Genomic DNA, 25,721 nt, shown 5'->3' with positions numbered 1-25,721 from the left:
GTTTGTTTGGAAAAACCCAACCCTGAAACTTCCCATCACACTATGGAGCAGCGTCCTGTCCAGCCCGAGGCCTTGCTGTGTTGCTGGTGACCTATAACAGGAAGTGAGACATATTCAGGCAAGCTGTGAGAGGACTATGAGGTGCCACGTGTAGGTTAAAGAGGACATAGCTGTGAAGGCTTGGTGGGATGTTTGATGCCTTGTCCTCCTGCAGCTGCTCCTGCAGCTGTCCCGGGGAGAACAAAAAAGGAGCAGGAGCAGAGATGACAAGGAATAAGCTGATCATATCAAAACAATCATTGAGATGTTGGTGACTAAGAGGAGGGAAGGTTGAGCCACTATCATTTCACACACACACACCTGGACCTGTTTGAAAAGAAGAGACGAGGGCAAATGTAGAGGTGCTGTTTTATTTTATTTATTTTGTTCAGTTTTCTTGAATAAACCTCATCGAACAGTCACACAAAATGCACCCAGATACTCTGATCCTTGTGGCTTATTATCGCTGTGATCTCGCTCCAGTTTTCTGACGTTTGACGTTTCTGACCACTTGACATTTCTGCTGTGACGACACTGTCATTAAACTAGCAGCGTTGTTTTTAAAAGCTGTGCACCAGCACACTCGCCACACCACTGCGGCTCTGTGTGGCAGCAGAAATCTCTTTTTCCATCCGTTCGGCGTGCCCATCCGACTGGGCTGTGCGGCTTCTGCGCTGGAGGAAGATTAAGGCTGGTGAAAGAAAAAGAACATTGATTTGGACAAGTGTGGAGGAGTCACCCTAGGGTGATGTTCCCACAGGAGACATGTCTGCACAGGTTCCCCTGGTGTGGACTGTGACAGTCCACACCACAAATCAACTATTCGTGTAAGGAACAGAAATAGCCACAGAATTAAAGCCTTGGAGCAAATTTTTCCAATCGTAATAAAAGCAGTTAGCTTTTACGTGTAAACATTAATATCAAGGAGGACTGGAACAACAAATGACACGACTGATTATCCCATTTGCATTTTCTCTTTGTTCTTTTCTCTGCTTTGACGAACTTTGAAGAGGCTTTTCTCAAACAAAGAGATGAAGCCTCATCAAACAGCTATGCTTGAACTTTGATTTTTAAATATTCAGCCGCAGATGTTCAAGGAAAATCTTCCATTTAAGCAGTGAATCTGAGTGGTTAGTTAAAAAAAAGCTAAGCTTTTTGTCTTATTGCCAGACTACTTCTGTTAATACAAAAACAATGTTAAAGATGTTAAACAGCATTTAGACATCGAGCAGGCATCGATCTCTCCTTCAGAAATCTGACACATGTCCTGTCCTGGTTCAATTTTCACTTTAAAATCTGTGAAAAGTTTTATTGTGGACACATGAGCAAAACTAGTCTGCATCAGTCTGACCGGTTTAAGGGTGTTCTCTTACATTTAGTTTCCGGATGGAAAAGTCACATTATGTATGGAAAACCTACGAAGCGCCTCTGGTTTTGGACACTCTTGCCACAACTTAACCAACTACAGAGTGGTTTGAGGCAGTGTAATTGAAAGCAGTTCTAAAATGGGGATGATATGACATCAGCCAAGCCCACAGCTCTGAATGGAAGGATGTTTGGAGGGTTACTGGAACAGGCCAAATGTAGCATGTGCTCTTTCCATTCTTTGTGTTAGGACTGAAACTTCATCGAAACTCAGCTTCTGTGTTTGGGGGGGGGGGGGGGGGGGGGGGTTTCTTTTTTCTCTCCTGTTTTTTTGTTTGCATAAATGTCATTTTGGACTGTCGCCTTGCTAAACTCTGTTCTTGTCTCTCTTTAGGCCTTCCTCACCCGTTTGCCATCACAGTGTTTGAGGACAGCCTCTACTGGACTGACTGGCACACCAAAAGCATCAACAGCGCTAACAAATTCACAGGAAAGAACCAAGAGATAATCCGCAACAAGCTGCACTTTCCCATGGACATCCACACACTGCACCCACAGAGGCAGCCTGCAGGTCAGTATCGGGCTGGGTCAACAGCTGGATACTCAGACTGATGTTTGTTACATGTGTACAAAACTTGAAAATGATATTTTTGTTCTCAATAAGGTTTTTGTCTGGTTAAATAAAGGCCTTATCTGGGGATGGGTTGCAGATACACAAACTAAATGGACTATTTTTCACATTTTTCTCTCTGAATTATTTGTTTTTCAGCAGACAGCTGTTTACAACTTTCTATAAGGTCACAAAGCAGCAGCTTGAATCAGAACAATCAATAGCATCACAGTGAAACAGCAGAAAACATTGCATTGATCTTGTCTAAACAAAGAAAAGTAAAGTGTCTGTATCGATTATGTTGCATTTTACCTGTGTAGGTTTTTCTCAGTTGAGACTGTTACTGCAGTTTTGGGTTCATGGATCGGACAGTAACACACAGCAGCAACAGGAAGCTGTGCTAGCTCTTTTGTACATAACTTCAGCTTGAGTTAAAAGCAAAAGGAAGGAGTCTAGTCTAATCTCATTATATTTGGATATGTTTACTTCCCATTATTTCAGATCTGCCAGTGACTGGCTGGGAGCAATGACTCTCTTTTTAAAGTATCCAAAGTTTGCAGCTTGTAGCAGTAGATGATGTGCTAAATGGTGAGCAACAAAACATCAAACACAATATCAGCATTAGAGGAAGGAAGATGAGCTAGTTGAAGGCAGAAATGGGAGATTTATCTGAGTATATCATTGCAGGCAGAAATGAAAAATTTGCCTCACACAGTGGCGAACCCCACTATAGAATGATTTGTTGCACCAGTGTCAAGACCCTGCCGCGAACCGGCCAGTTGATGTGTGTTTTTCATCAGCATGCTAGCAAAGACTTGTGTTCTTTGCTAACAAACCGTGTTGAACTTGACGTCCGGCCAAGAGAAAGTTTTTGTTAACGTGCTGATAAAATACTGAAGCAGCCCCGACACTAACATGAACTGTGAGCTGCCTCCGTGTTGGCAGGGGGAGGTCAGGCACTTTTAGACAAGATTTAGTCAAGTCATGTGAGTTCATGTCTGATCAGAACAAAAGAAAAGCCGACTCAGAACCTAAGTGAACAGAGCCCACACGCTGTGACCTTTTAGCGAAAGAGGAGGCAGACATTTTTGGAAGTGTGACTATTTGTTTTGTTGCCCTGGGTTTGAGGAGAAAGTGGATTTGAGGGGTTTTTATTTTTTGAACCACTTAACATGTGATATACTGAGTTGTGTCTGCCTGTCTCTTCTCTAGGTGGCAGGAACCGCTGTGGCACCAACAATGGAGGCTGCAGCCACCTGTGTCTCCCCAGCAACAAGACGTACACCTGTGCTTGTCCCACCGGCTTCAAGAAGGTGGACAGTTACAGCTGTGCCACTGGTGAGTTCCTCCACTGTTTGTTGTGGAAAGTACAGAAATACTGCTAATATTATATTATATTATAATTAATATTATATTAATATTGTAGTTTTTAGCGGCATCTATTCATACTAAAGTCATTTTTAATAGCCAATAAATTGGAATCTTAAATTTAAAAAAAAAAAAAAGCTCTGTCTTCTGTTTTGACTAATGAACCTTGTGTTCACACTAATGAAGAGAAAATAATCCTGTAACACATGGTTAATCTGATCAGCCCCACGATTAAGGTGTAGGCTGTCAGAGGAATCAAAATTTCAGATGAAAAATGCCTGTGCAGACAATTATAAGACACCTACTGCCTGTAAAGTGAGATCTCATTTAGGGAACATTTAAAGTGAGTTCAAGTGCATGTTACGGTTGAGCAGCTGAAGAAAATTTGAGCTAAAATGCAGCGTTTTCATTTTTTTCCCCCACTGTAAAGTCATGCTGCTTGAAATTGAATAAAAAGTATTCTCATGACTTTGTTTAATTATGTTAATGCAGAGGGTGTGATTTGTGATATTAATCAGTGGTTACATGTCTTTGTGGTAGAGCTGTTTTACTGTGTTTAATGCTGACCCCACTGTTAAACCTAGAAGACTGACAGAAGACCTTTGGTCTTTAATCAGGTCTTGACAAGTTCCTGCTTTTTGCCCGAAGGACGGACATCCGACGAATCAGCTTCGACACCGAGGACATGTCCGATGATGTCATTCCTCTGGCTGACGTGCGCAATGCCGTGGCGCTGGACTGGGACTCCAAAGACGGCTACATCTACTGGACAGACGTCACCACCGACTCCATCAACAGAGCACTGTGGAACGGCACCAAGCAAGAGGTCAGTGATACCTGCAGGTTGACTGAACTCAGTACTGCAATCTCGTCATTTCTCATCTGTCCCATACTTTAAAAAGGAGCAGAGGAGGACGGCAGCAGATTTAGGTTTATACATTACTGCCATCTACTGGGGCTGAGGTGAAAGAGCAACAGCTGGTCATCCTTTGTAGAATGTAGCAGCCTTCAGCACATTCATAATTCACTGCTGCAGGTTTACTACAGAATAACATAAAACAGACATGAAAATATTGCCATGAAAGCAGTGAACAGTAACTGTCAGCATGGATCCTATCTGATCTTTTTCTTTTTTTCTTTTTATTTTTAAAACAGGTGGTGGTGGAAACCAGTCTTGAAAGTCCAGCAGGTTTAGCAATTGACTGGGTGACCAACAAGCTCTACTGGACTGATGCTGGTAAAAAGTCTCATTTCATGTATTCTGACCTAAAATATCATTTTATATCAATTTTCTTCATTGACCAGCTCAGCAGGGAGTGCTCCTCAATTTAACCTGCTTGTGTTTTTGGGTGTCAGGTACTGATCGTATCGAGGTTTCTAATGCCAATGGGAGCATGCGGACTGTCCTGATATGGGAGAACCTGGACCGACCGCGGGACATTGTAGTTGATCCGATCGGAGGGTAAGATGATGACATTTAAACAGAAACAGCTTGTGAACCTGGACAACACATGGAGTTCTAACTTGTTCCTTCTTTCTCCTCAGCTTCATGTACTGGACTGACTGGGGGGCCAACCCTAAGATCGAGCGTGCGGGAATGGACGCCTCCAACCGAATTGTCATCATTTCATCCAATCTGACGTGGCCCAATGGGCTCGCCATTGACTATGAGACCAAACGCCTGTACTGGGCCGATGCTGGCATGAAAACTATTGAATATGGCAACTTTGATGGTTCTGACAGACAGGTAAGGTGTTAGGTTTTTTCTGAGAAAACATTGGGTGTGTGTGTGTGTGTGTGTGTGTGTGTGTGTTTGGGATTATGCCTGTTCAGACATGTTCTAAAAGAGCTCATCAGACCTCTGCTGTTGTTTTTGCACACAGGTTTTGATTGGGACTCAGCTGCCTCACCCCTTTGGCTTAACTGTACATGAGGACAAGCTGTACTGGACAGACTGGCAATCCAAGAGCATTCAAAGCGCTGACAAGCTCACCGGGTTGGGGCGCCACACACTGGCTGAAAACCTAGAGAATCTAATGGACATCCATATGTTCCATCGACACCGTGAGACAGGTGTGTGTCTGTCCACTAAAGCACAGAGTTTTGTGTGTGTGAAGGAGAATTGGACTTGCAGCTTTAAACAGATATTTACAACCACAGTGTTGAATACTGTTAAACCTCTAGCTCAAGGGCGTAGATTTGGTTTTGGCATTGGTGGGGACGGATGATTCAACCACCAAACCCTGCCCCGTTTCTTTTTTTTTTCCTTTTTGTCTTTGCTTCTTGATAAAAAAAAGGGAGAAATATACTTGCCTACATTTAAAATTACAATTCATAGTTTTATATGTGAATTATATAATGTTAAATTACTATTAAACAAATGACTGACTAAGTATTTTAGGCTTTAGTTTACTTCAGCCATAAGCCATATAAATCAGGTATCATACAAAAATAAAAATAGCTTCAAATACAGTCATGACAATAAAAGAATATGACTTTAAGGACTTAACAACATTACTTCAGTTATAGTACACCAACATCTCTAACACATGACCTGGTGGTTTTTGTCCATATAACTACTCATCTAAGATTGCCACAAAGTAAAAGATCTCTCAGCAAAATTATGCAACAGTTTAGGCACTATTGCCCCGATCAAATCAGTGAGCTGGGACTTTTTATTCTAAACATGGACTACTGTTACAGCAACAGACATGGACTACTGGTGACCCACACAACAACTCGATGTCCACTATGTGAAGGAGCCAAACACATGCCTTCTCCTCTCGTTAACTGAGATAAACTGCTGGCATATTGGTTTTACATCTGTACTGTCCAGTCTCTCCTGGTGGACATGGCATACAGCAGCATTGTTTAATCTCATTCGAGTCACTGTTAACCTTAGCCATCTTTTTAGTCTTCTGAGATCACTGAAGTATCTTTCATCCTAAGTACATGCGTTTTATCCTCAGATTAAAATTATTACTATGTGCTTGATGTGTGTCACCTTTGGCCCTGGCTCTTCCCCTCTGACTGCACTAGGACATATTGCTACCTGATAAAATAACACATTGATTCATGCCATATAAAAAGTGAGACGTGTCAATGCAGATTCTTTGTCAAATATACACTAATGAATCAATTTACATCAGCAGCCTAACAATTGTCATGATAATAAACACTAGTTAATCTATAGCACCAAATCATCAGTCAGTCACCTGTGACCTCGCCTCTTCACCTCTGTCCGAGCTACAACATGGCAGAGCTGCCTCTGTCACCTGATAAATAACAGTGAGATATTCCAAATACATGCAGTCACACATGTGCTTCAAATACAGTCATGAACCACCAAGTCATCATCCAACTTCACCTGTGATCTTGTGTCACCATTACTCTCTGAGCTTTGTGTTGGTTCTTCTGTCACCTGACAAATAAGACATACATGACAATAAGAATAAAACGTGTAGCTGCTTCAGTGTTTCTGTCAGTTTGTGCAGATCTTGACTCATCTGTAATGTTTGTAGGATGAGTGCATTTTTAAAACAATTTGTGCAAACTGCACTACAAGGTGGAATATTTGCAAAATCATGACTACCTCATGATATTTTGTCTCAAAAAATCAACCCTATGAATATGTCAGTGCCATTAGGATGACATTATTGTGTCACCAACATTTTAATGTTAGACATATAATTTTAACAGCCTCTGTAAACTAATATCCTGGCTTGCTTGAGGCTGCCGTTGTCTCTGACAGTTTCGATCAAAATTAGAAATGCTGCTCTGAGACTGAGATAACTAATAGTGCTGCATGTTGTGCAGTTAGTTTACAAAATACGTTATTCAAAGCCTAGCATAGCCTGTAATGTTATTATGGCGGACACATTTTATGAGTGAACGTGACTTACGGGTTTCTTTGAAAAATACTTTCTTATATCCAGGTTCTTCCTTTTTGCTGCTGTCCTCCTCTCCTGGCAGCGCAGGCTTGCCGCTGCTAAAATTAAACAGAGCTCCCTGAAAGGCACAGCCAATCACATTGGCCATATTTGTCACATGAGATAGGACTCCAGTAGAGAATGTAATTTAACTCTTTCTGCACCGCTGGGTGAATGAGACGCTGACAGATCGTTTTTTTTCTTTCTATCGGGTTTGTTTTTCTTTACTTGAAGAGATCAAATTATTGGTGGGGACAATTCAATAATCGCTGGATATTGGTGGGGACATGTCCCTTCCGTCCATGCCAAATCTACGCCCCTGCTCTAGCTAATTGATGGAATTTGTAGGAAGCCAAATGGGACTGCAGGGTGCCGACTTGTGAGCCAGCCTTGTTCTTTTAGCGTTAGCTAAAGCAGCCAAAGTGCAAAGCAGGGCGAGCCAGTCAGATGTCAAAAGCCACATCACGTTTTTCAAGTGTAAATCATCTTTTCATTATAAAGGCACAAAGGTATAAAGGCTGCAGTGTGTACACAGCAAAAATACAAATAAAAATATGTATCTTACACAAAGGAAGATCTTCTCTCTGATGTGTGCTGGCTTTTCTCTGAGCTCACATCCAATATATCTACTGACACTAGGGAATTACAGGTAAACTGAACCCAGATCATTGGCTGAGAGAACAGAGCCTGTGAAGCCTGTCTGATCTCGGTGATGTATTTGGCCCTGTTGGGTGGCTAGAAGGGTTTTTGCTGTTTGTTTCCCCAATGTTTTTGTGGGTTTCTTCTTTTTTTCCCCCCTCAATTTCTTTCATGCATCTCCCATTCATTGCTTTCAAGCTGACTTAGAAAGTAGGACAGGAAGTGACCCGAGTCTGTTTGCCTCTCCACCTGTAGTGCATAACCCGTGTGCAGTGAATAATGGAGGCTGCAGCCACCTCTGTCTCCTGGCGCCTGCTCCCAAAGCCTCCAGCTGTGCCTGCCCCACTGGCATCAACCTGCAAACGGATGGAAAGACCTGCACACCTGGTATAAAACAAACTCTGTTTACATCTCAGTAACATTTAGTAAAAAAACAAAACAAAAAAAAGAACGGCACTTCACAGTTTAAAAGTTTAACACGTACAAGCGTGTGTTAAGATCTTACAATGTGTTCTGTCAGAAACAAATGCTTTAAACAACATGTCCATCTCAAAGGGAAATCCGATAAGGAAAATCAATTTTTAAAGGACCGAGAAGATAAAAGTATGTCAGCCGCTTTCTGTGTTGCGACAGGAAGACGCTGTGATGTGTGATCCTTTTGTGTGCAGGCATGAGCAGCTTCCTGATATTTGCACGTAGGACTGACATCAGGATGGTTTCTCTGGACATCCCCTACTATGCCGATGTGGTTTTGGCCATCAATAGCACCATGAAAAACACTATTGCCATTGGTGTTGACCCCAAAGAAGGTTTGTATGTCTTCCTAATTTTTTTTGTTTCATAAATATAACCGATGTAGGAATAAAGTCCTCAGCTGTGTGTATGTGTTTGCATGTGTGGCACCTCATGCAGGAAAAGTCTACTGGTCTGACAGTACGCTGAAGAAAATCAGCAGAGCCAACATCAATGGGATATCACACGAAGACATCATATCTACAGGTGAAGGATGGCTTACATGTATAAAGTCTTGTGACTCCGCCTCGTCAGAGTGTCATGACTTCATCTCTCACTGTCTCACTGTAGGGCTGATGACGACTGATGGTTTAGCAGTGGATGCTGTTGGCAGGAAGATCTACTGGACGGATACAGGAACCAACCGCATCGAGGTAGCCAACCTGGACGGCTCCATGAGGAAGGTTCTGGTCTGGCAAAATCTTGACAGCCCTCGAGCAATCGCCCTCTACCACGAGATGGGGTGAGCCTGATAGTTTGACGGCCTTATATAGTCAATTAAAGCAAATCTCTGGTTGTTCTATGTTACTTCATCTTCTGTGTTCTCTTTATCTTCCCGTCCTCCAGATATATGTACTGGACAGACTGGGGAGAGCATGCTAAGCTGGAGCGCTCAGCGATGGATGGCTCAGACCGTGTGGTGCTCATCAGTAACAACTTGGGCTGGCCTAATGGCCTGGCCATTGATATGGCTGGCTCTCAATTACTGTGGGCTGATGCACACACTGAGGTGATTAAATGCTTCCAAGAATAAAATTAAGTGGATACAAGTCACAGTTAAAGATTTAAAAGCTAATAATGCAGTTTTATAAGATGTAAAAGCTTTGAGCATGAAAGCGTCAGATGTTATGAAGTCATGGTGGTGATCCCACATGTGGTACTGGTCCTCTGCAGCGTATCGAGGCATCTGACCTCAATGGGCAGAACCGCCACACCCTTGTGACTCCAGTCCAACACCCGTACGGTTTAACCCTGCTGGGGTCCCACATCTACTGGACCGACTGGCAGAGCCGAAGCATCCAGCGAGCCGACAAGAACTCCGGAGCCAACACCATCACAGTGCGAGCCAACCTGCCAGGCCTGATGGACATCCAGGCTGTAGACAGGGAGAAGCCACTCGGTGAGTCTGGAGGACGGGAAGTGGAGGTCACATTAAAGATCTTTATGATTCCTTGACTTCTGACTTTTTGAATTTTTCTCAACTCACATGGTGATTGAACAATGTCAACATACAAAGTGTGCATGTGTGTCTTCCTGTTTTAAGTGCGCTCCTGTCTCTTTGCACTAATTCTTCACCCTGCGTCCTTTTAAGGCTTTAATAAGTGCGGCAGAAGGAACGGAGGTTGCACACACCTGTGCCTTCCTCGTCCCAACGGCACTTCCTGCGCCTGTCCTACTGGGATTCTGCTCAAGGGAGATGGCAGGTCATGTGACGATTCCCCGGAGACATACCTGCTTTTCTCCAACCGCGTGAGCGTGCGCAGAATCTCTCTGGACACCAATGACCACACTGACGTACACGTCCCGGTGCTCGAGCTGCACAACGTCATCTCGTTAGACTATGACAGCGTTGATGGGAAACTTTACTACACCGATGTCACCCTGGATGTTATAAGGTGCAAATGCTAATTTTTGAGATATTAATTTTGTAAAGCACACATTTTGAATAAAGTTTGCCACTGTGGTAGGGTTGTGCACAATAAAGTTGAAGTAGCCCCTTATCATACAACGTCCAACATTAACTTGTTTTTCAGGCGCTCTAACCTGGATGGCAGTGGCATGGAGACGGTGATCAGCCAGGGCCTGAAGACTACAGATGGACTCGCTGTGGACTGGGTTGCCAGAAACATGTACTGGACCGACACCGGGCGCAACACCATTGAGGTGGCCCGCCTGGATGGAACTAGCCGCAAAGTCCTAGTCAACAACAGCTTGGATGAACCCCGAGCTATTGCAGTGTTTCCAAGCAAAGGGTAAGAGAGAGGAGTGCACTGGGCTTCACTGACAAACAAAAGGTTATGTTTGGTCTCCGTAGCTCTTAAAGTCAGAAATAGACTGCACTGAAATAGTCAGACAAACAGGCTGACTGTCAGCACGAGGTTTTCATTGTTGTACCCTGAAGAATCACATAGTTGCAGAATTGTTTGTACCATAGAAAGACATGAGCTTATCAGGCTCACCTCACCTCTGCAGGTTTCTGTTCTGGACTGACTGGGGCCACATCGCGAAGATTGAGCGATCTCACCTGGACGGCTCAGACCGGAAGGTTCTGATCAATACAGACCTGGGTTGGCCCAACGGCCTAACACTAGACTATGACACACGAAGGTTAGCTGAAGCATGACTGAGATATCTGTATGGCCTGTAAATGACTTTAAAGTTTATTATTGTGTAAGAATTCTGCAATAACTTGTAATGAATCCTGCAGGATCTTCTGGGTAGATGCCCACTTGGACAGAATTGAGAGTTCTGACCTGAATGGGAAGCTGCGTCAGGTCCTCGTCAGCCCGGTGTCCCACCCGTTCGCCCTCACACAGGTACCCCCAGCCCCCCCCCCCCCCCCCCCCCCTCTTCACCCTCAGCTGTCATATGCTAGGCTGACCCTTTTCTTCCCTGGCTGCTTCTTCCAATCACCCGCTCTTTCACTCATCAGCTCACCGTGTGATTCTCTCCATCTTTCAGCTCATACTGAACCCATTCGACGTAACCATTTCTTCTACTTCGCTTTCACTCTGACCCTCATTTTTCTTCTTCCCCCCTTCCCTTTCTTCCTCTCGCCCCCTTCTCCTTGTCCGTGTATTTTTCCTCCCCCTCTCTTCTTCTCCCTCGTTTCCCCAGTCGAAGCCGGTGTCCTCCCCTCTAACTCCTTTCTCCCGACTCTCGCAGCAAGACCGCTGGATCTACTGGACGGACTGGCAGACTAAGTCCATCCAGCGGGTGGACAAACACACCGGCCGTAACAAGGAAACCGTGCTGGCCAACGTGGAGGGCCTCATGGACATTATAGTGGTATCTCCTAACAGACAGACAGGTAAGGAGGCTTTTTCTCCTGACAACTCCATCTGACGGGGAAGAGGCCAAAGGTGTCTCTGTTTATTACCTTTTGCTGAAGGAGCCAAAGCTACTGTGGATTTATGAAATATTGTCAGTGCTAGATAATTGGTCTGTCAATATGACGTTCACATGGTTTCCTTCTGCGAGTAAGATAACCCTTTCTCCAGCATGGCAAGAAATCTGATCCTTGTTGATAAGGCTGATGGATTTCTTTCAGTGCGTTTAGTATAATCAGATAAAACAGATAAATTATTTTACTTGACACAGATTCTGGTAATTGGGTTGGATTGCATTTTAATTTCATCACTGTGCTGTTACTTGATGCCATCGTAACTAAAAGCTCTCAGTTCTAATCTGATAAATGGACCAAAGTAACGGAGGAAACGCTCATTATTTTCAATTATGTTCAGTTAGTTTGAGCTGAACATAAATGTGAACGTCCCCTCTCCTTCCCTTTAGGTACTAACCTCTGTGGGATCAATAACGGCGGTTGCACTCACCTTTGCTTTGCCAAGACCAACAGTTTTGTGTGCGCCTGCCCTGATGAACCAGACGGGCGACCGTGCTCCACAAGTAAGTGTTCTCTGTAATTTATCAGCCTGTACCAGTTAAAAAGTTTTAACTGAAAAAGTTAAAAAGTCACAAATAGGTTTTATATAGCAGAAGAACACTAAAATGACAAACCAAGAAATGCCCACTCAGGCCCTTGTTCCTCGTGCTTTGATCAGTTTCAGGTTACATCCCCACCTCTCCTGCCAGAGGGCCCAGCAGCACTCCTGTCCCTAACAAGATCCCTAAAGCTCCCACAGACATCCCACAGAGAGGACCCTCACTGGTCAAGTATGTCTGTTGTGTTCATTAAATGGTTCACATTCCCAGCTCCAAACTGTGTTTGATCTAAATGAAATTGTGCCATTGTCCCACTAATGAACACAGTTGTAGACTTGTCGATCTGCCATGTTGGCATTTTAACTTTGGAATACAATGGATCTGTTCTGTGTACTTGTTTCTGCCTTACACATTTTTAGAATCCACAGAATCTGAAAGATTTAATGTTAATACACAGTTGTAAATATAGCAAAGTTATTACAAATCATATGAAGTCCTCTGTGTTGCAGTCTATGGTAAATTAATATTTATTTTCCTCCTTATCGTTACAGCTGCACTGACAAGAACCTAAACATAGAGGGGTGTATGAACACTGTGGTGACAGCTCCTCACGGTCAGTACACCGATACATTCACAAAGTCTGCCTACAGGGAAAAGAGAAAAGCTAGGCATCACTCTTTCTGCGAGATATAGTACATCCAGGTTGAGTTTACGCTTGAGCTTGGTTCAAAGACTGGCAGCTCACAAAGACTGCTAGCATAGCTGTGCGACTAGTATAAAGTACACCTCTGAACAGGATCTTGTCAGAGTATTGTTTAAGGACTCAGAACAGAAATGTAAATGTAATGTGTTTGTAGACAAAGACGGTTGTAGCTGTTGGTTACCAGCCAGCTAGCTAATGTTAAAACAGCTCTGAAGCTAGGCTAATAGTTTCTCCCCCTACTCATGTTTGAATGTGGGACTTAAATAATATATCATTCACATCAACCAAAGACCAGTTATGACTGTGAAGGTGAATAAAAATGTAAGATATAAGATAGTAATATGTCGTATATCAAAACAAAAAACAGCAATAGTAAGCTACTTTTGCTTTAAAGCTATTCAGTGATAAGCGTTGGCTATTTTTACTAAACGAAATTACTTCTCAAGACAAACATTGCAGACATACAGCTATGTCTGAAAGACTTAAAATAATATTCAATAACCATCTCAAGCTCGTTTCTCACTGGGTATTATGGGGTTAGCTGGGTTAATGACTGACCTGCAATGTTTGTGTAAAACTTTCTAGCAAATCAGTTTAAGCAAAGCCTGTTAACCACCCCTGTAACATGTGTCCTGTCTGTTGTAGGAGAGGGACTTCATGTCAGCTATGTTATCGGTGGGGTTCTGACCATTCTGGCGATTCTGATTCTCATTGCCGCTTTGATCATTTACAGGTCAGTGTCCTGCACAACATTGCTTAAAAAGAATGTTTAATTACCTACATTTGACACAGAGGATAGGTAAACCTGTAAATTAAATTCAATTGTAATTGCTCTTATTGTCTTATTTTTGATCAACAGACACAAAAAGTCAAAGTTTGCTGACCCAGGAGTGAGCAATCTGACCTATAGTAACCCCTCGTACCGGACGTCCACACAAGAGGTCAAGATCGAGGCATCTCAGAAGCCTCCAATATACAACCAGCTTCGATATAAGAAAGAGGTAACGAACGGTCCGCAATCTGTGAGAAGTTGAAAAGGACACATAATGGATTTAACATGAATCCATGATGTTTGCATAGGATGATCACAGACTGTATTGTGTCTAAGCACAGAGACAAATCCCTTTACTGTTTGTCTCTGTGAATAGAATGATTGTAACATGTGACACGAGTAGGTCACAGACACCAGCGCTCATCTTCTCCTCCCCTCCTTTCTCTCCCTCACCGCAGCTCTCTCACCCCTACAACTCCCTCTCTCCCTTTATCTTTTGACCCACTTGTCCTGTGGAGAGGTAGTTACACAGCATGAAGGAGTCGTGTAATTCTAAACCGTCTCTTTGTTTTACTTCTGCCTTTCACAGCATGTCGCCTGAAAAATCTTAATGAATAACCTCCTTCTTTGGATGTAGTTTCAGAGCTCTGTGATCAGCAGCATGATGATTTTTATCCCACTGAGTGACTGTGTTGTGAAATTGACACTGAAACTGGCAACAAAGCCAAATGTGTGGGTGGATTTTGTTAAAGGTGCTACATGTATCAATAGTAACATTAAGTACACAGTGTGTCAAGCTGACAGCAGTTGTTCGGCTCATACTGTATTTCCCATAGAGCCTGCTGGTAATTTACAAGTAAAAAGGTTATTTCTTAGTAAAAAATAAATCTAAAACTAGCAGCAGCTTTCAGTATTCATCAATCTTTTTGCTTTGGAAAAGTATGCACCAACTTCCTGTTTTTATTCTGTAAAACAGTCCAGATTTTTGTTTCTTCTAATTACGTACTTGTAGCACCTTATTTTAAAAATGTATGTAGAAATGTGTAAAAAAAAAACAACAAAACAAAACAAAAAGCTAACTCCAGGAGAAAGCGGAGCTCCTGCAGCATGAGTTTTGTGGGTTTGAATGTGACACTTTGTTCTGGAGTGTTCTCTGACTTATCCCTGAGGTACGTCCACCTTTTAACAGGCTGAGAGCTTTCTGCCTGATGTTAATACATTTTAATTAAAAAGAAAAAGAGCAAAGGGTTAGCATTACAGATGAAAGAAAGAAGCATGACTTGACACATCAAAGGTGGATGATCTCTCTGAACTGCCGACGCAGAGTCAATCACTAACAGTGTTGTTGTTGTCCAGGGGGGAGTGGACGGAGGCTACACCAAGGAGAAGATCCGCATCGTGGAGGGCGTGTGCCTCCTGTCCAATGATGAGCTTTACTGGGACGACCTGAAACAGATCAAGCCGTCCCGAGGCGGCCTGCACACCTGCATGCGCACAGACACCGTGTCCCTGCAGGCCAGCAGCGCTTCGCTAGACGACGGCGAGACGGAGCAGCTCCTCCAGGAGGAGGCGTCTGAATGCTCGTCCATAACCACCCTGACCCCTTCTGCCATCACCCCGCAGCGTCACGCCCAGCACAGCCTGCCCGACACCGGCTGGGTCTCCGTACGCAAGCCCTCCACCGAGAGCGAAGTGTGAAGGAGGCCCCCCGCCCTCTGTGCTTTATCTCGACCATCATTACCTAATATACACATGCAGTCACCTGTATTTAGAGCTGGTACAAACACACAAAGATGAATAGGTACAGAACACAGTAACAGCTGCATATGTAAACTAATGGTACATATCAACCTGGTTAGACACAACTAAGCTACAAAACACACATGTCCTGTCTTTAAAATTGGGGCTCCGTCCTACTTGTCCACACGTGCAGTGCAGTATCCTCAGTGCTGCTGCCTCGAGGCAAAAATGGAGCGTGCTGGAATAAGAAAAACAAAGGATTCTGGGGAGGAAGTGAACAGAGAGACACAAGCGTTAACGTGGAACCTTTTTCTTTCTTTTTTTTAAGGATAGAGACTCTCAGTGCGACGCTTCTCTGTATACGACTTCACCTTTCTTTTTCTTTCTTTTTCATCCTGGACGGAGCTAAAGCAACATACCCCCCGGACGACGTAACCACAGAGTTCCCTCTAATGCCACTCATGTCTTTATGAACTATATTTATGAACATGTTTGTGGGTTTTTTTGTTGTTGTTGTTTTTTTATTTGTAGAGTGGGTTTGCTGACTTTCAGAGAATGATGAGTGCGCTAAGCTAGAAGTTTTATTTTTGTGCAGCAGCACCTGTTTTTTTTTTTTTATTAATTTTATTTTTCAAGAGTTGTATTTATGACAGTGCCAAAGGGTGGGGCTTCAGAGTCTCCATGCTTCTTTCTCCATTTCACACTTCAACAGAGATTTATTCTCATTCTGGGATGTTTGTTTCCTCTGACTTGCCCCCCCTCAACCTCACTGGTGTGGGAGACCTCAGTATTGGCATCTGCTTCTTTACAGCCTCCAAGGGATTAAACGAGAAATGACTGTAGCAGGTTCTCTCAGTTGGCTGTAGGAGGCCCTCCATTTTCTGTTTAAAGTTATACTTCAGTTATCGCTGATCCTCGGGCAGAGCGGAAGTCACCTCGATGAAGTAACAGCCTAAGTGCCAAATGTTGAATTCTTTTTCCCACTTCAGCTGTATATTTATTTCTCCTCAGATGCACATGGCATTTTCTCACTTATATACTCCACAGATAAAGCTGGTGAGCCATGCAGATACTTGTAAGGTTGTATGAATCCAGGTATTAAACGTATGTCTCAGTTTTTTTCTGTCCAAAAACACCGGGGGTTTCTCTGAAACCACTTTATTTCGTCGGTCTTTCCAAATGAAAAGAGTTTACTTTCTAAGTAGGTGATTAGTTTTTTTGTGTTTTTATTTTTGTTTTTTTCCCCCATTGCTGATGAGCTTGCGAAACACATTTTTATAACCAGTGTGTGTAATATCCTCTCACCTTCTCCACTAATATGAGATTCATTGTTAGTCTGCTTGATAACTGATAGCAGGTAACAATAACAGAAATATTAGATGAACAAGTCATGAGTAACAAACTTTTTAGATTTTTAGATCACCACAAATAACAGTGTGAAGCAAGTCTTGCCTCTCAGCAGCCATCTTTGAACATTTATTTTGAAGACTCTATGTAAATGTATCTGGAGAAACCCTCGTCCTTAACTTCTATGTTCATATGGCCATAAAAAGCCATGTGAACAGATTTTTGATGAAGATCTGACTGGAAAAAAACGGTTAAATTTGTTCTGTTATCTGCTTCTGACTGCTGACACGATCAGCGTGTCTGCTGCTGTTGCTTCTCGTTCAGATTATGAATACAGTAAGCCCAATAAAAGATTTTTAACAAGGTATCTTACCCACACCTTATACGCCTGTAGGGGCTTGCACCTTTACCATGTTCATGGGTCAGTGCTTACGAGAAGTTTAGCTTTTTGGGGGCAGACGCAGCACTGCTGCCATCTTTAGCATTTCAAAATTAGCCCATAGATTTGTGGCCAGTGTTATATAAAGTTTCTAGTTTTCTTACTTCCTCAAAGTTCCACTTTTCACTTTCTATTAGCAGCCAAGCTTCAGAGGCAAAGATATATATTTTTTTTAAAAATTAAAAAATCTTGGCACATACAACCAGAAGTATCTGCTCGGCCAGAAACACTTGGAAGTAAATGAGAAAATTTGTGCTTTTGGTCGTTTGAGTTTAACTCCATCATATCAGATTCTGTGAGGTGCGCTCACAGTGTCTGCCACAGCACAGTGCAACAAAAGGGGTAACTCTGTGCACGCTGTGTGTTGAAATATTTATCAGACAGCTTACTGAGAAGTGAATTTAATGGCTATCTCGCATTGCTTTATTTTTAGCGCCCCATTCTGCCTGTCGATTGTGGCGCAAATGAAAATACTATATTGCTATATGGACAAATATATCTTTGACACATTATAGAATCGTGTATTTTGAAGTATCTGCTACAAGCTCAGCAACATGCTGATCTGCTGCTAGACGAAGCACTGAGGCCAATGAGAGAGGGGCTTGGCAGCTACATGACTACAGTCTCTGATGGTTGGTCGAAGGCAGGCCTACAGAGCATCATAGCGACCCAGGATCCAGTAATCCATACTCACAGTCCCTCCAACTCTGCTGCAGGAATGCTAAAACTGTACAGATTTTATCACGCGGCTGTAAGCAAACATTTTTGTTGATACTGGGTTGAGTTGTATAGTCTTTTGTACAAAGGGATTTCATGACCGTTTTTAGACTTGTATTAATTTTACTCACTGGAAAAGAACAATGTTTTTGGGTTTTTTTGTTTTGTTTTGTTTTTGCTGGATTATTTTAACCACTGTGTTCCCAAGCCTTGTAAATGATAGGGAAGATGCCAGTTATTTAATAGTGCTCTTTTATCTTATGAAATACTGGTCACGTATAGCTGTTGTAAAGTTAACAAAAAGAGATATTTATGATTTTCGTTTTCGTTGTCACTTGATGTGTAAATATGAAAAGACTGTATATGTATGGCAGTACTAACAAGCTGTGTTGTGTGATATAGTGAATTATCCCTTTGCTATCTTTTAATATAAAATTGCATTTGCATTTCAATGAAACCTTCGTCTCATTCGTCTGTGCGCTCGTTGCTTTTAGACAAACTTGTTTCCTCGTCTGACGTGTAGCAATGAAAGGGGATGCTAAAATCTTCAGGTGCTAATTCAGCACTATTGTGATGGAGATTTAATCACGTGGTTTGGGGGATCTTGTCAAAACAGAGTTGTGAGGAGAAGTTGGGTCTGAATTCGATCTGCCATGAGTCTGATTGGCAGCAGCTTCACATTTCAGTATGACAATGATTCCAAACACACTGCCAATGCAGTAAAAGCATAATTGATAATAATACACACAGTGGACTGGTAAATAGTGTTTTTTCTAATCTAATTGAGCACAAATGCTTTCAAAGCATGCAGGATCATGTTGACAGAGAGTGGAAACAAGGTACAGCCAACATATAACGAAAAGGTTTTAAAGTCCTTCAAGAAGCCAGGCGATCCTAAAGAAATGAGAAGTAAGCTTGCCTAAGAGAGTTCAGGCTGTGTTGAAGCAAAGGTGGACATACTGGCTTTCAAACTGGTTAGAATTGTTTCACCTCTGGTTTCCATGCATGTTTGCAAACATATCATCCATCCATTCTGTCCCACTTATCCATTTCAGGGTCAATAGGGGGCTGGAGCCTGGACAGGCTGTCAGTCCACTGCAGGGCTAACACAGAGAGACACACATCATTCACACCTATGGGCAATTTAGAATCCCCAGTTAATCTAACCCCACTAACTGCATGTCTTTGGACTGTGGGAAACCCTATGTTCGAACCTAGGACTTTCTCTCGGTGAGGCAACAGTGCTAATTGTTATTTATATAATTCATTGGACATTTTTGTAACAAAATATAAATAAATAGCAGTCATCTTATACAACACCATCATCCTTTCAAGCCTATAATTTTATCAGGTATCAGTATGGTGGATGTAGATCTTCTTCACCCATTCTTGAGCTTTCATGACATTAGTATTCAGTATAAAAGATGCGGGATGTATAAATGTTACAAATTACAAGCAATGTGCAGTATCACTGAGGATCAATGGCGTTTTTGCACTTGTTTTGCAGAGGAGCATGCAGCTAGTGATGTGACGTTCTGTATCAAGGCTTCAAAGCTTGTGTCGAGTAATTGAGGGGGCGTTTCCGCGATGCGCGTATCGAGCATTGACTGTAGAAAACAGTCATTGATATTGAGGCTTGCTTCATTTATGGGAGGAGCTGAAAATGATGACGTCCGAAGCGTCGCTGCCCGGCTGTACCACGTGACTGGTTCAGGAAGTGGTTCGAACTTTACCGCGAGCTATGACAGCGATATAAACCCCTCAGATTTCATTCAAAATGTAGGTGTTTGATGGAGAGCTGCGGTTAGTGAGAGTTCGGAGACAGTTTGGAGAGAGTTTGGAGGTTTAGGAGAGTGAGGAGAGAAAGTCAGAGAATGGAGCCAGCTCAAAATGTCCCTGTGTGGGGACATTTTGATTTTATTCCTCCCAACAAGGTATGGAAATTTCTACAGAAGATGTATTTTCATAATACTGATGGTGCAATACAATTTATGTTAAGCTGTCGTTACTTTTGTACAAGGTGAAGTGTTTGCTATGTGCCAGGGAGCTGGGATATAACAACAACACCTCATCCATGCTTAGGCACTACAGAGCTTTGCATGAGAATAGGGAGGACACCGATTGTGGAGCAAGACCAGGTGAGCCATCAAATGCAATGATAATATAGCATGCAGTAATGTTACTAAATGATATAACAATATTATACAGCTGTTATAAGATACGTGTGTGATATTTATATTTGTGCTTTGTCTTTATTGTCTTTCCTCAGAAGAACAATCTCAAATAGATGAAAACCTGGTTAGCATGGTGATTGAGGACTCCCAGCCATTTAGCATTGTGGAGGACAAAGGATTTAAAAGATTTGTTAAATCATTAAATCCTAGCTATGTTCTCCCCACTAAAAAGGTCATAAAAGCAGTGAAAATTTAGTTTTTACAGAATAAAATGTGGGCAGGACTGAGGCTCAAAGCCTCAGTGTGTAGCTGTCAACACCTCAACGTTACAAAAGCGCAACCACTGTCCACACCTCAACCACACCTCACCTCACGGTAAATGATCATTTCCATTTTAAGCATTTCCAAATAATTTTTCATACTGCCAGTATAAATATACACAGTATACTGCCATCACTACAATATAGATGTTTTACACACTCCTTTTGTTGTTGACATTTACAGGCTGTGTGCAAAAGGCCACACTCTTCAAATTCATGCCAGCTAATATTTTTACGTCCAGTAGATGTTCTACTGGAGCAAATGAAGCTTCAAGACGCTTTGTGCTGGGGTGAACCAATCGGATGAAAAGCTTCAGTGCTTCATGAAGCTTCATCTGCCCATCACTACATGCAGCAAACTCATATATGTAACCATTCAGTAAACATTTATGTAGAAGACACGCACAAAACTTTAGCGCGATTTAGTGTTCAAGTTTTTCTTGCGCTTTTGTTCGTCGACGTTGTCTGGGCTTCTTCTTCTTCTTTTTAGTTTAATAGCGGTTGGTAAACCAGCTTAGTGGTGCATTACCGCCACCTGCTGCACTGGAGTGTGGCTCCTCCAATTAAATGCCCACACCTTTTCCGGCTTTTAGGCCAATCAGCGACGCGCCCTGCGTGAACACGGGGTTTGAAATGTGCAGAGACTCGGCTAAGCTAGACGAGAAAAAGAGTTCACCTGGTTTTGTAAGTTTTACTCGGGTGCTCTTGTGACATTTTTTGTAGTTTGATGGGAGGCACAGTGATAAATTACTTTTTTTGATTTGAAATGTTTCACTTATGACAGTCACTTAGGTTTTAACCGAATGCTAGACGCTAACGTTGCTAAACAGCTAGTGGTAAAGCTAACTCTGCTTAAAAGAATTAGATTTATTTAACCTTACGTTAACCAGCGTTACTGTTTGTAACGTAATCCGCCATCCGGGCTTGAATCCAAGTTAACTTGCATTTTGAACCTTTTCCATTCTCTATCATCTAAATGATTGACCATTTTTTGTGCCTGCTAAACTCAAGGTTCTGCACTACTTCCTGTCACACACAGAAGACCCATGCAAGCGGCTATGGCGAATGATACCGCGTGGATGACGACGTGGAACATGGACACAAATCCCAGTAAGATGACTGTGCCGTTTATCTAGTGGTTGGGTTGCTGGGTCCCCAGTTCGATTGTGTGCTGCACAAAACAAACACTGCATGTTAAAGTGGAGGCGGTGCTGGGTGTGGGAGTGATGAGTTGCACTAATCAGCTGGGGTGTCGAGTTGACTGCCTCAGTCTGATCCAACCTGAGGACACGCAATGTGCACAGGGGCCATCTGACCCAACCCTGCTCCTCTATACACATGTGTTGTATGCTTCTTTTAAGTTAAAACACACACACACAGAAACAACTGGCCACATAGCAAAAAGCTTACAGCTCTCTGCAGGTTGTCCCAGGCATCCTGGAGCACTTGTTGCCATTGTGTGAATTCTGTCTCTTCATGTAATGACTCATTTCGAGGTCAGACCCTAGTCCTGCTTTAATAATTCCACATTTGACTGTCTGTTTATTTTCCCATGTGCTGGATAATGAAATCTATGGGTTTTGTATGGAGCCACAGTCATGTAGCATTTGGCATGCACTGTAAACCCTGATAGAAGACTGTAGGGCTAGGTGATGAGAATTCATGCAGTACTACATTAAATATACTCTTTAATTTACAAATATGTCATTGTTTATTAGCAGGTGTGATCACCCTAGAAAGCATTACGTAAACTTGATACCCATTTTACATAATGCTGATGATGCCATACTCTATTAAACCATGATTTTGTTCTGAAAATGTGACTTTTTTAAAGTCCGTATTAATGTCACCTGTCGTATTAACTCTTTTTTTTTTTTTTTTTTTTGACAAGGCAACAGATGCTGTGGTGTAGATGTCATGGAAGGTCCTCTTCCCCCTCTCCAAGGCAGAACTCCGAGCTCCATGACCTGATGACATGAGCTCCTTCATTCTTTAAGGTCTGTGTGTGAATGTCATCTGTTTGCTGAGCTATTGGAATGATTTTCTCTTGTTTCCAAAGGGCATGCTGTCATTTTAGTCAACTGCACAGTTTCTTTAAATCAGTCATGTTTTATGAGAAACATGGCATTTGTTATAACATTTTAAAAAAGTATTAGCCCTGTACTCTGATTGGTTTGTCATAGATTATGTTTACCTGTTTGTTTTGGCTTTATTTGCTTTTATAAATTTCTTTCATCATACTTAATCCTATGGTCAGCTGAGCTTTTTTAGTGATGACAGTTAATACAGCTGTTCACCATGAGATGAACCAGGTAAACTCACTTTTTTTTTTTCTCTCACGTGGGGTTGTGACAGTGATGAGTTGCACTATCAGTCAGGCTGGTGATTGCAGTGGCACAGCCAGCCTGTCCTGACAAGCTGTGGTGACACCTCAAGGTGCACAGGGGCCATCTGAGTCATTTCCCCACCTGACAGGAAAAAAATAATGGCTGGCTCCTTAATGTATTTTCTCGCTTGATTTTTTTTCAACTGCAATTCTTTTTCTCCTTTTTTTGTTGTTTGTTTGTTTCCTTATTTTCTCAGTCTTAAAATTGGACAGCTTATGCTTACATGGGATGACCCAAATATATCCTGCCAGCAAAAGTAGGTGGAGGAGGAAGGACCCCAAAACTGGTGAGCACAAACGGCATAAATCATACATCTTTTATAGATGTGAAATTTACAGTGGATTATCATATTTTAAAAACGTGCATGTGTTGTTATTTAACAAATGTAATCAAAAAGACAAATGGTGATTCAGTCTTGCTGCAATAAAAGTGTGTACAGTTGTGGTCACACTTACAGAATGGGGTTGTTTTTGGCCATTTTTCAGAGAATATGAAACAATTTTCACTCATGGTCAGTGGTTGGGTGAAGCCATTTATTAAATGATTGTTTGCCCTTTTAAAATCATAACTACCCAAATAACCCTGATCAGGTTTACATACTGTAGTTCTTAATACCATGTATCGCCTCCTTTCCTTTTATCACTTTTGCCTACAGAAGTGATAACCATGCTCTAGTTTACTTCATTTTAACTTCATTCCAGCTTCTGCACCGTCACCCCTTTACCAAGTTTTTCTGCTTTTGTGACATTTTTGGTAGTTTGTTGTTTAAAGTTGCGTATTATTTTGTCATACATTTTAGGTGCGCGCACACATGATGCAAGAAATGTGTTTTCTTCTTGCTCAGTGGATTTGCACTGTCACAGTAAACATAAAGCCCAATAGATCATAACAGAGCTTCATAAAGTCAAGTTTAAGTCAGTTGTATTTTTTCACTTTATTGAAAATGAGACATTTGATTAAGCAGCTTTGGTGTGTGCAGCAAATGCTCTCCATCCTTAGACTATCAGGCTAGCCAGCTAGAAGATTGTGATTTCTTTCTATATAATTTAACAGTTTTGATGAACAGACACTTGCTCTGTTTGTCACTGACGACCCAGTTAAAACTAAGTCCAGTTGATCAGTGGCCCTTGTGATAAAGGGAATCTTTCAACCCCAGACTGCCCATAACAGTTGTCCTGCTGCTCTCTCTTTTTTTTTTCTTTCTTTTTTTTGGCGGGGGGGTCCTGATTCCTGCCATAATGTCATCATTGGTTCTACTATTAAAGTTTTCTGTCCTTTCTCCTTTCCTCGTCTCTGCAGGCAGCTTAATATCAGAACACTCTGTCAGCCCTACAGCAGCAGACACTGCAGTCACTGGTACAGCTCTTTGTGGACCTTCACTAGTTGTGCACATCACCAGTCACTGAGCTGCTGAAGAATGACCTACATGTTACAATGTTACCCAATGCTGGAAAACAATTTCCAGTAGTGAATTCTCTAAGGATCCAAACCTCTCCCTTCTTATTTGATGATTGAAACATCAGCTTGCAGCCTCGTGCACAGGTGAATTATTATTATTATTATTATTATTATTATTATCTTTTTTTTTTTTTAAATGTATCTCATGACTGATGAACAGAAAAACCTAAGTAGTTCTCTACTTGTCGTCTTGCTATTGTCTCATCTGTTAGGCTTTGCCAATACGTTGCTCTACAGAGGCCAGTTTTACTTACTAAAGTGTTTTCCTTTCTGTTAGCAAGGAATCGAACATGATTTTGCATCAGAAGAAATATCCAAAGTGGTGGGGAGCATCATGACCAACCTTGGAAGATCTGTGTTATTGGCTTAAATTGAACATTTTCCTTCACTCTTACCACAGCAACAATCATCCAGGCAAATACTGTAATAAAATGGCACAAACTTGTATCATATCTCTCGCAGTTCTGATTTTGGGGTCATAACATCCAGCTCTCGAATAGCTGAATTAAAGCAGCAGAGGGTTCATTAATCGCTTTTGCTGAAAGTGTTTTGCAGAGGTGACAGCAACTGGACTCCTAAGAGCGATTACAGTTTCAGTGAATGCCTTGCATCATCAGAGGCTTCGGCTCATTTTAAATATCTGCTTGTTCGTTTTGTCATCCAGCAGGGTTAGAAGCTTGTTTGCCTGGCACTATGTGTATGTATTATTGGAGGGTCTACCTTACAATATAAAGTGGCTTGAGGTGACTGTTGTTGTGATTTGGCGCTATATAAATAACTTTGAATTGAATTAATCTGTATTCAGATATTTATGTACCCAGGAAACAGAAAGTAACTGTATAGTTGTAACATCGAAGATTCTCCGCAACATCTGTCCAGGAAGCAAACTTGAGTTGTTTGGTGTTAAACTTAACAATATCCTGCTGTTCACTCGGTTAGCTGTAACTATACTGATAATGAAATCACTGGTGTATTTTTACACCTTTAGATCCTGATTTACACTGGCTCTGCAGGTTTGGTGTATCTGTAGAGTATCACATGGATTTTTTTTGAATAAACCGTAATTGCTAACCGACATATGTAATGTGGGTATTTGGCACCAGTACACATCATCTTACTGTGGTATCGGCCAGATATGAATAGATTATAGAGAACTGGCTTCTTTATTTACACGGAATTGGAAAAGGGGGAAAAGTGAAGATGGGGCCACTTCACTTTAAGAAAAAGAAAAAAAAATGAATATAAATATATAAAAAAGA

At 42.0% G+C, this 25,721-nt stretch overlaps 2 protein-coding genes, 2 long non-coding RNA genes and 2 other non-coding genes across 9 annotated transcripts in view; 4 read left to right on the top strand and 2 right to left on the bottom strand.

Annotated features, from left to right (window-relative positions):
* lrp4 (low density lipoprotein receptor-related protein 4) overlaps positions 1-17,576 on the top strand; it is a 102,610-nt gene extending 85,034 nt beyond the window's left edge. The window contains exons 15-38 of one of the 3 annotated variants that reach the window (XM_085134410.1): positions 1,799-1,975; positions 3,227-3,352; positions 4,000-4,208; positions 4,538-4,619; positions 4,739-4,844; positions 4,928-5,129; positions 5,266-5,455; positions 8,206-8,337; positions 8,619-8,759; positions 8,863-8,949; positions 9,034-9,205; positions 9,310-9,472; positions 9,637-9,862; positions 10,055-10,358; positions 10,497-10,715; positions 10,936-11,070; positions 11,171-11,279; positions 11,629-11,773; positions 12,256-12,369; positions 12,525-12,636; positions 12,957-13,018; positions 13,754-13,841; positions 13,968-14,109; positions 15,237-17,576. In XM_085134410.1, the coding sequence (XP_084990536.1) occupies positions 1,799-1,975; positions 3,227-3,352; positions 4,000-4,208; positions 4,538-4,619; positions 4,739-4,844; positions 4,928-5,129; positions 5,266-5,455; positions 8,206-8,337; positions 8,619-8,759; positions 8,863-8,949; positions 9,034-9,205; positions 9,310-9,472; positions 9,637-9,862; positions 10,055-10,358; positions 10,497-10,715; positions 10,936-11,070; positions 11,171-11,279; positions 11,629-11,773; positions 12,256-12,369; positions 12,525-12,636; positions 12,957-13,018; positions 13,754-13,841; positions 13,968-14,109; positions 15,237-15,578 (3,785 nt within the window). In that variant the 3' untranslated portion in view covers positions 15,579-17,576. The other 2 variants (XM_085134389.1, XM_085134479.1) reach the window with 2 other exon arrangements.
* Positions 1-25,721, bottom strand: part of LOC146525257 (protein kinase C-binding protein NELL1-like) — a 788,406-nt gene that overhangs the window by 418,376 nt on the left and 344,309 nt on the right. The window lies entirely within an intron of this gene.
* Positions 4,987-8,114, bottom strand: LOC146525263 (uncharacterized). The gene is made up of 2 exons (XR_014869718.1): positions 6,750-8,114; positions 4,987-6,657 (listed from the first exon to the last, which is right to left on the bottom strand). It is a non-coding gene; the product is annotated as an uncharacterized LOC146525263 (long non-coding RNA).
* On the top strand, positions 19,752-25,647 carry LOC146525259 (uncharacterized). Of its 2 annotated transcripts, XR_014869702.1 has the most exons (7): positions 19,752-20,057; positions 20,144-21,301; positions 21,629-21,727; positions 22,509-22,614; positions 23,201-23,290; positions 24,304-24,546; positions 24,740-25,647. It is a non-coding gene; the product is annotated as an uncharacterized LOC146525259 (long non-coding RNA). The 2 variants fall into 2 exon arrangements; XR_014869706.1 differs by lacking the exon at positions 19,752-20,057 and having other exon boundaries at positions 20,393-21,301; positions 21,657-21,727.
* Positions 21,834-21,938, top strand: LOC146525261 (small nucleolar RNA SNORD67). Its single transcript, XR_014875528.1, has one exon. It is a non-coding gene; the product is annotated as a small nucleolar RNA SNORD67 (small nucleolar RNA).
* Positions 22,965-23,078, top strand: LOC146525260 (small nucleolar RNA SNORD67). The gene has a single exon (XR_014875539.1). It is a non-coding gene; the product is annotated as a small nucleolar RNA SNORD67 (small nucleolar RNA).

The sequence above is a fragment of the Neolamprologus multifasciatus genome, chromosome 1 (assembly GCF_963576455.1).
Source record: "Neolamprologus multifasciatus chromosome 1, fNeoMul1.2, whole genome shotgun sequence".
Taxonomy (NCBI): Eukaryota; Metazoa; Chordata; class Actinopteri; order Cichliformes; family Cichlidae; genus Neolamprologus; species Neolamprologus multifasciatus.
The sequence above is the reverse complement of the archived record's forward strand: the minus strand, read 5'-3'. Positions and strand labels throughout refer to the sequence as shown.